This window comes from Hibiscus syriacus, unplaced genomic scaffold (assembly GCF_006381635.1).
Source record: "Hibiscus syriacus cultivar Baekdansim isolate YM2019G1 unplaced genomic scaffold, ASM638163v2 tig00006613_pilon, whole genome shotgun sequence".
In the NCBI taxonomy this organism is placed as follows: Eukaryota; Viridiplantae; Streptophyta; class Magnoliopsida; order Malvales; family Malvaceae; genus Hibiscus; species Hibiscus syriacus.
The window spans coordinates 311,932-322,335 of record NW_024062103.1 but is presented as its reverse complement, the minus strand read 5'-3'; the positions used below and the strand labels follow the sequence as shown (position 1 = coordinate 322,335).

Genomic DNA, 10,404 nt, shown 5'->3' with positions numbered 1-10,404 from the left:
CCTTCATTGGTCGCCCAGAACACCCGACGACCTTCATTGTTGGTCGCCCAGACCACCCGACGACCTTCATTGGTCGCCCAAACCACCCGACGACTTTCATTCGAACTGTAACAAACACCCTATCTCAACAATTAATTGTTCAAACGCGTTATCTCGTAAATTTTTTTTTCTCACAATATTATCTCGTAAATTCAGCTGTTAAAAAAGTGAGGGAAGGCAATGAACAGTGAAGGAACAAGTCCTGGGTGATGGAAGAGTACACTGATAAACAGTAAAGAATTTGGAATTTTCTGCTACAGAAAGTGTGGGAGGAGAATGAGTAGTGCAAACGTCAAATAAAGATTGGGAAAATTCTACAAAAGAAAGAATAAAAAAAGAGTAGTACGAGCTAAGCTTTCCTTTACTCGAGAAACGTACCCTTTGAGATGTTCCTTTCGTTGCAGAGAAAGGGAGAGATAAGCACTTTCAATGAGTGCGTTTTCCGTTTATCTGACTGATGATGACACCACTTTCAGAATATGCATGCATGGGTCATTCCAAAAATGAGACTGCCTTGTGATCAATTTTGTTACCAGATAGTACCGACAGTGCTATCTGAGGGGGGTTCTTTTAGCTTTTAATAAAACATCTTTGCTTTACAAATATGGCAAAACTAAGGAGTTGTTTGTAGGTAGGAACTGGAGATGGAGGCCAACAAGAGTGAAGATCATCACCAGGAGGAAGAAGCTGGAGATAGTGATGACGTTGAGCTTCTCAAGACCAGAATTTCTAGTCATCCTTTGTATGGGAGGCTCGTTCAGAATCACCTCAACTGCTTAAAGGTTCTTTCTCTCCCTCTTCCTTCATGTATATTTTTTCAGCAGGAGACTTATGGTGTTCAGTAGTATCCAGAGTTCAAAAGATTCTAAATGGATTTAGGGTTAACTTATCTGAATTGCTTCAAGGGTTATCTAGCATTGTTAACATTTCGCCACATCCCGTGATAATGATCTTCTCAAAGTACTCATTGTTAACTATATGATAAGATTAGGATTCGGGGTTTCAAACTTTTCTCCAACATTGCTCAAGTATAATTATAGCATGGTAGCTATGTGCATATGGTTTATGTTCTGTTGTATTGACCTATCCAGCTAGTCATTTCTGGTTAAGCTTAGAGCCAAATTTATATTTGCTACACCAACCCATTTCACCAGCATAACATTTTATATCTGCTAGAAAGTATACCATTGAGCCTCAAGCTCTTAGCCAATTGCTTATTATATAGGCCAGTGCATGCTTCTCGTGTTCGGCTTCATTGTTTCATAAAACTGTGTTTAATGGAGGGAAAATTTTAAAGGGTTTTAAGGGAGTAAGAATTAACCATGATGAAACATGGATTAAGGGACACGTGTGGGTTTCATGGACACTCCTCCCTCTGCGTGACCTTCCACTATAAATACTAAAGATCAGTAGCTCGTGAGAGAGTCTTCTTTAGGCGGATTCGTTCTCCTTACCTTCTTCGAACAGTACTGCTCGTTGAACCGCCGTGTAAACCATCATTCTCGTAGGCTATGCTTTAATATACAGTGGCACAGGCGTTAAGACTCCTTTTTCATATAGCAGGTAGCAAGTTGAGAATTTTTTATTTATATATCTTTCACTTTGATTAGGTTGGTGGCATTGACAACAGTGGCACAAGCAGCAAGGGAAATCAAAGGCAGACTGAGCTTTATAATAGTAGCAATAATATCAAGAAGAATCCGTGTTCAAGCAGCATGCACCTAAACCAATCAGACTTAGACCTATTCATGGTACATTCTTTCTTTTATTTCAAAATTCCTCTCATATATACTCATCCATTTGTCATATATTCTTTGTGTATTAGTTCATAATACGTAAAAGTTGGATTTTTTTTCTTTTCTTTTTTGAGGTTTCTATAAATGTTAAACTATGGAATCAAAGGTAGAGGAAGCAGTAAATTTGGATATTGTTAAACGTGCACGTTGGCATGCATGCAGGAAGGATATTGCTGGGCATTGGCCAAGCTAAAGGAAGCCATGGAAGAACCTCAGCTGGAAACGATAGCTTTCATCAATGGCATGCATTCTCAACTCAGGGACCTCACCGAAGCTAATCCCTTCTCCCCTGATGTCTTTCTGGTAATTTATTTTCATCCTTTTCTTGTGTTGTGTCGAAATATTCTAAGGTTTTGGCTTCAAATCTCATCGTGTGAGGGTTTAATCCATATCTATTCCGAATTCGTTTGAGCTTTATTCGAAACTTGTGCTGCAGGAAGCTGAAACCAATAGTTCAAAGTGAGGGATCAACAGAAACGAGAGTCATCGAATGCTGTGGATCATTAGATGCAGAAAAACTTGTGAACAACGTGGTTGATTGGCATTACCAATCAATCCCCCATGCTTCCAAAATCTCTCTAGCATCAATATCGAAGAGTTTGTAACCCAAGTTTATAATATATGATGTAAAATTGTGGTACCTCAGTTATCTCTTCTCTGGATGTATGATATGTTATGTTGCATTCAAAGATATTTAATACTTAAAATATATATACAAATTGAGTATCTTAATGATAAAAAAATTATCGTTATTTGTAAAGATACTAAACTCGAGCACAAGAAATATAAAAAATAAAGTATTCAATGTCAAATAGACTATTCAACTGGCTACCTACGGGACACAACAAATAGTCTTGTTCTTTAGATTTAACGAACCAAGTGGATTGGAAACGACAACATCCTTAAAAATAGTTTAGCAATTGACACGTGACAGGAAGTTGAGACGTCATTGATGAACAAATGAATGATGTGTATGGTTTGCTTGCAACCAAAATTTGATTGGGCAGTTGTTGCAGCTGGTACTCTACTACTAGACAGACGGCTTAGATTAGCTTGGCTTGGCTTGCTCTGGTTCATGCATCCTTCCACCTTTTCATCCACTTACCCTCACTCTTATTAATTATCAAAATATATGTGCTATGACTCATCCTTTCCCTTTATCCTTTTCTCAATATCGAAACTTTCAAGGACTATCCATATTTCATGTGCTAAATTCCACGCTTAGTCCTTGTATTATATGTAAATTACAGATTTAATCTCTGATAATTAATATATTTTGAATTTACTAAATATTTTCCTTTTGATTTATGTATTATATATTACCAAAATATATGTACCATAACTGTCGATTACCAAGTGGTCCAGCGAAATGAGTTGTATATGTGAGCCATATCATTGTAAATGAAATAAAATAAATCGAAAAGATTACTCATATAATAAATTTGTAATACATTGGTTCCAGATCAATCGACCTACAAATCGAATACCGATCACTCAACTAGAATATATATACGTGCCATTACTCATATTTCCCCTTGTATCTTTTTGCAAATGGAAACTCTCAAGAACCGATGATTATCATTTTCATTGTCAACTATTTATTTATTTTTCTTAAACTTAAATTCAAATGGTCCCCCTATTTTTGGGTTACAAAATGGTCCCCTTTTCCGTTTCATTATCATTGATGATATTTCTATTTATCCTTTCTTGGAAAAGGAATCTCCCTCCCACCATCCTTGTGTTTTTGTTTTTACTTTTCAGCAGCCAACGGGTCATGCATTATGACGGGCGCTCTACTCAGCTCTACTCAATGCCTAACACCTTCCACCATAATAACTTCACGTTGGAGATATCTAGAATAGCTCTTTGGTCTAATTATGCTCTTGGTCCTTTCACCCTTTGAATATTTCAAATTTAAGTCCTATTCTTTCTTTCTTTTTAGGGTAAATTACACCAATCATCACTAAACTTTATTCTTTCCTATTTCACTCACTATATTTTAAATCCGTTCATTTTCCTCATTGAATTTAATACAATTATCATTTATGGTCACTCAGCCGTTAAATATTTAACTGTGTTAAAACGACGCAGTTTTATAAAAACAAATTTTTTACCAAAATGACGTCGTTTTGCATCTATGTAACAACTCATTTATAACACCGTTTAGTGATAAAACGACTGAGGGACCAAAAATACAAATTGTGTTAAATTCAATGAGGAAATTGAATGAATATAAAGTAGAGTGAGTGAATGTGTGAGAGAGAGAGTAAATTTCAGTGATGATTGATGTAATTTACTTTCTTTTTAAAGTAGAGTGTCTCTTTAAAAAAAAACCCTGCCAGTATGATATTTCTCCAAAAACGTGACAACGGTCCGTAGTATCAGGAGGAAAGGAGTGTTCATAATATATTTTCAAAAAAAAAATTATAGGTAGTCATACAACGAGGGACGTCTTTTAACCCTATTCTTTTGATTTAATAATTGAATTGCAATTCATAATATTGTCAAAGGATTTATGATCAATTCAAAATGGAAATTGTGGGTTATTTTCTTGTAGAGAAAAATAGGTCAAATTATTGTTTTGGTCCCACTAATATATTCCTGTTTGATCAGTTACGTGGATTTTTGAAGAATAAAAATCTAACCATCAAAACCCTACAAGTGTTATCTCGAGGGTGACAAATAAGAGTACGTGCAGTAGGAGAGAAAGAGGGAGTGAAAGATACATTACAACTTACAAGTTAGTGGGTTATAATTGTCCTGAATTTTTTTCTTTTTGTATTTTTTTTGCATGTATATAATCTAAAATTGGTTTATATAATGTAATTAAATTTACATCTAACAAAATAATATATATATATATATATATATATATATTATTAACTTTCACCTCATAAACTAAGTATTATATGATAAAATCTAATAATACAAAAAGTTTACAAAAACTTTTAAAATATAAATATCTAAAAAAATAGGATATATTTTATAAAAAAAATATATTTGTGAATTTTAAAAAGTTATTTTGTTTGAAATTTTACTTCTAAAATAAGAAACCCTAAAAGTTATAAAAACTCAATTTTTCGTAAAATAATATAATATTTTATTACTTTTAAAAGGTTTTTAGTGTGACACTTTCTAATATTACAATAGTAACATGTCATTATTATTTTTATATAAATGTGTAGTAAGTAGAAGGTAGTATCTTGTTTAAATATAACTCTCAACCTCTCGACATTGAACGCTCACATTCTTAACATTTATGATGTTCGAACTCAAATCCTCAATGAATAATAACAATTTTTTTACCACAGAGACTACTGGGTTCGTGCAGTAACATGTGATAACTTCATAAAATGACTATATTTTGAGTTTTTTTTACTTAAGTTATTGATTGTCTAAAAGCTATTGTCATAAGCATCTTAGTTGCATGTAGTTGTATTTAGGGCATTTCATTGCATATGGTGGAAAGTTTTGTCGCAGCTAGTTTTTCTTGATAAAATTGGTGTTGCTGATAAAAGGGTTGTGTGTTGGTTGTGATTGTGCAGGTGATGGAAAATGATCGAGGAGAGAATTATTTGCCATGACAATTTTAAAGCGAGGGCCAAATGAACTGATGATGATGATCGTGAGGAATTTTTCGTTGGGGCAAGTTTTTTTTTCAAGTCTGGACGTAGTACAAGATAAAGTAGCTGACGTCGTGCGACCAACTGTCCAATGCACCTCACGTGAACCCACTGCCCCTGTTGATAATTTGGGATCACTGTCAACTACCATTATATCACATTTTGGGCATGAATTTAAGGGCATTTGAGGGAATTTAAAGGGCACAAAATCCTAGAAACTCTTCACTATAAATAGAAAACGATGCCCACGATTCCAAGGAGACACTTTTACCTACCCTAAAAGCTTTGGAAAGGCAACCACACCAACTTCTTATCCATTGTTCTCCTCTCTTCCTTTCTTGGTGTCCTCTATAGCCGGCTTCGCTAGAGTAGCTTTTAGGCCCTCAAGAGAGGCTATTCGACTGAAGCGGTCCATGGTGGTGGTCTGAAAGTCACGGTAGCAACCCTTTGTTGGGAGTTTTTCTTCTCTTTGTTTTTCATTTCTTATATTTTTTTAATGAGTTTGTACTTAATGACGATTTGGGATGATTTTAGCCACACCATGAACTGATCTATTTGGTGTTGGATTTGTTGGGATGATGCTTTTATATTGTGTTTAATGGATGATTAAGTATGTTTATGTTTTATGTTGTTTTGTTCAATATTTTAACTTTATGGCGTAACATTGTAAGAGCTTTTGAGAGATTGTCTGATGTCATAACATAAAATTCTTAGTCTTTGTAAGAGCTATTGAGAGATGGTCATTTTTCTAAGAGTAGATACCTAATATCGAGAGAGTTAGGTTAGATCTACGTGAACAAGTGAACTAATTCGGGATAGTGAGGTTATAATCTGCTTTAGAGATAAAGAGAGTTTCAAGCGACGAAAATGGATAACACTCTAAGACCACAGTTTACGCTGAGAGGTATTGCTGTGACAATAGTTTTATCAGTTCTTTATTAGAGATAACCTATGAATACTTCTAGTAAATTTTGTCGGACAACTTAGGCTTAACGTACTTAAATTATCCTAGACATAGAATAATTTATTACTTTAGCAAATTCAACCCAAGTACTTGATAAGAAATTTGTGTATATTTACCCAGATTTACGTGTCATAACACATACAATCAACATGTCATTCGTTTACGAAAATATACTCAAAAGTTAAAAAAGCAAACGTGCAAAAAAGTAAGTTAGGGAAATTATCTACCTTTGATTATTGATAATTTTCAATGTAATTAATCTAAACGGAAAGAATGTACAAAAAAAAAAGGATAAAGAAAAATCCGATTCCAGATTTAGTTATTGTCTATACAAAAAAGCTCAACCACCTAATCCCATATCCCTTAAAAAGTTTAACCGGGTATTAGGATTTACAATCCGTTTGCCGTCGGGTCTGTTCAACTGTCGGCGGTCGGATACTTGATTAAGAACGGATGCTCCGAGAGCTGGGAAGCTGTCCACCTCTTACTAGACTCCTTCTGCAAGCAACACTCCATGAAGTTTCGGAACTCATCGGAAGCACCCGGCGGCAGAGTAGGTGGTTCGCCGAAGCATATCGCGCACATCAACGTAGCCCAGTCGGGTCTTTGACCCGCCGGCAGGAACGGGAAGTGACCCACGTAAAGTTCCATCAAAGTAAGCCCCAAACTCCAGATATCGCCAAGGAACCCATCGTAGTTACCTCCGTTAGCGTCTGGGTCGAACCGCTCCGGACTCATGTAAGCGCATGTTCCGACGTAGGAGTTGCACGATTCCAAAGTCCGGGACATGATCTTGCTGACTCCGAAATCGGCGATCTTGACTTCCATCCTCTTGTTCACCAACAGATTCGAAGGCTTGAGATCTCGGTGAATTATCTTATGGCTATGTAAATAACTCAACCCTTTCAGAATCTGCCTTGTTATATGAGCAAGTTGAGGCTCCGAGAGAGTACCCTCGTTACGAAGAACAGTATCCAAAGTTCCCGCGTCCATGTACTCCATCAAAATCGCAACATCTCCGGAAGGCTTCTCGTACGTTTCGTAGCAGCGAACTATGTGAGGCGAATCCGTCTTCCGCAGAATATCCCTCTCTCTGAAAACCTGTCGACGTGCCGTCAGGTCGCCGTCACCGTAAACAACTTTCAGTGCATAAATCTTGGAAGTCCGTTTGTGTTGGACTTTGTAGACAGTGCCGCCGTTTCCATGGCCGAGTACACCGAGTCTCTTGAGCTCCACTGCAGGGATAGAAACCGAGGAAGCGGCTGTGACGTTTGAGGCGGCAGATGGAGGAAGAGGGAGAGGGAGAGGGAAGCGGGGGCCACAATCGGAAACGTCAGGCAGCGGGAGGCGGAGGTTAATCTGGCGTCGCTCACGAACTACTGCCATGTGAAGGAAAAAAGTAGGTACTTGGGGAGAAAAATAAATGATTTTGAAGGAAAAGGAAGCTTTGGATATATATATATATATATAAGTAAGAAAGTAAAGTGAAAGAGTCGGCTTAGAGAGGAAGGTGAGAGGATGGAGAGGTGAGGTGGGCTCCAATATTTTAAAATTTGATGGATTGTTTGGCGATTATATAACTTATTTGAAATTATATAATTTAATATATTCGTGGGAGCAGAAGGATTTAAATTTTTATATTTACATGATGCTTAAATGTTTAAAATATGGGTCAACTAGTATTTAGTACCTAAGCTATCACCTTTGATTCATTTAAGTATTTAAACTTTTAATTTTTTCAAAATCATATTTAATGTTCGTTTTTATTTCATTTTAGTATCATGATGTTAAAAGCTTAACAGACTGACTGACGGGCCATAGTTCCAGTAGACGAACGATCAGTCTGAATGGTGGATCATGAGAGAATGACGAGTCGACCAACAGAATCAAGTTTTAAGCCCATCAAACGATTGATGATGGAGATCATAGGATGAAGTAGTCGAAGAGTTCATTATCAATTTGGGAAGATTGATATTTTTTTGATGAAATGTAGGTTAAAATTACGTTTAAGGGGTTGAAAGGTGTAGGTTGAAAAAGTCTAGGCTTCATCGGCCAATGAATGCGACGATCGACGACTGTAAACGCAGCGATCGACAAGCTCGTCCGTTAAATTTTTAATGGTTACACACTAAAATGAAATAAAAACTACACATTAGGTATATATTTGAAAAAACTTGAAAGTTTAGATACTAAAACGGACAAAAACTGATAGTTTATGTACTAAATGTGTATGTTTCCCTTAAAATAGTTGTAAAAATATAAACTAATATTTAATTTTTTTTAAATAATATTAAGATAAAAATATTTATACTACAATATTCAAAATAATCTACAAATGAATCAAGTATTAATAATTATATCTAAAAAAATTATAATAATTTAAATTCTTCCCTAAATTATTATCATATGAGTCAATTACTTGTTAAAAAAAACTCAAATAAAACTAATGAATCAAATATTAACTTTCGATTGATAAGAGTTTTTATTCGAAATGGATTTTGTCGGCAACGATTTAATGTAGGAGAGAGAGTTTATTAGGGTTTTCGGTGGATTAGGGTGTATTTAAGTTTTGGATTAGGTTTTTTATTAATCTAGGGTAAGTATAAGGTAATATCTATTCAAAGATAATTCTCAATCGTTTAATGTTTGACATTAAACGTTTACACCTATGACGTTCTTAGTGCTCGAATCTAATACCTCAAGAAATAACAACAATTCTTTTACCACTGAAATTGATCGTTTTAGGTTTAGGTTTATAGAAAGAGAAAATAAAAAGAAAAGTTTGTATAATAAGTGTATTTTCTTTTAAAAATTAAATATATGTTAGAAGAAAATAATAATAAACAAAGTTATCTATCAAACAAACCTAAAATAATAATTAAAAACATGGGTTGCACGAGAATACGTCAATGGATACAGCTTTTATAGTTATAAATCTTGAAAACTACTCTCTAACTTCAAATTATTAATGATTTATAAAATAAATAATATCGTAGCAAATAGATTGATTCAAGTAGTAAGCAATTTTATTATGTTTAATTAGATTTCGAGTTTGAGTTATTGTAAATATAAATTGGGAGACTCACCCATCAAAATTAGATGTACGATCCGAATAGATTAAGATGAAACAAAGCAAAACCTAAGAACCAGAAATACAACAAATAAATAATAATATCGTACCGATGCCAGAACAATTTATTTTTATATATATCCAAAAACTTAAAAGAATATATATTACTTACAAGTGTAGAATGATAACAAATTTGTATAAAAAAAATAGTTAATTGTGCAGGCGTGTGTACTATTGACGGAGTATGAGAATAACAAATTATATATAATGAAGAAAAAAAATCAAAATTTATAAATAATATCAAGCGTAAGGCATTAGTTGATTAGTAGGAATATGAGGCCATAGATTTGCAGATTTGCAATAGCTTTTTAATTAATAATCTAATCAAAGTGCTCAACAGTGAAGATCCTTCGGGGATTCGTTTAAGCATACCAAAGGTATATTCTAAAGGGAAAAATACCTCAAGCTCATTCAACTATGTTCAAATGATTGTTTTACTCACTAAACTATAAAACGTTATAAAAATAATTATTAAATTTATCAATCCATTAACAAATTATCACTATGATAGTATAGCAATTATAGAAGTTTGATAAAATTTAATGATCATTTTGTAATAATTTGATAAAATTTAATGATTATATTATAATATTTTGATAAAATTTAATGATGATTTTATATTTTTTTAAAAATTTATTGAATAAAATAATCATTTAAGCATAGTTAAATAACAATTAGTGTACTTTATCCTATTTTAAATCATTTGGTATTCAATGTTCTCATAAATCAAAGAATGGTAAAGTACACTAGAGGTCACCAAAATTATACTCAAATGATCCTTTTGCTCAATAAATCTTTAGAAATTGTAAAATAATTATTAAATTTATTAAACTATATAAAATAATTATCAAA

General features: G+C 33.9%; 2 protein-coding genes across 2 annotated transcripts; one reads left to right on the top strand and one right to left on the bottom strand.

The window, feature by feature from the left end:
* Positions 1-606: 606 nt before the first annotated feature.
* LOC120200872 (homeobox protein knotted-1-like 2) lies at positions 607-2,298 on the top strand. The gene is made up of 4 exons (XM_039201608.1): positions 607-821; positions 1,650-1,790; positions 1,998-2,138; positions 2,272-2,298. Exons 1-4 carry the CDS (start codon positions 684-686, stop codon positions 2,296-2,298), a joined length of 447 nt encoding a protein of 148 aa, XP_039057539.1. The 5' UTR covers positions 607-683.
* Positions 2,299-6,714: 4,416 nt separating this feature from the next.
* Positions 6,715-7,874, bottom strand: LOC120200903 (mitogen-activated protein kinase kinase 9-like). The gene has a single exon (XM_039201633.1). The coding sequence runs from the start codon at positions 7,806-7,808 to the stop codon at positions 6,840-6,842; it is 969 nt and encodes a 322-aa protein (XP_039057564.1). The 5' UTR covers positions 7,809-7,874; the 3' UTR covers positions 6,715-6,839.
* Between the last annotated feature and the right edge of the window lie 2,530 nt (positions 7,875-10,404).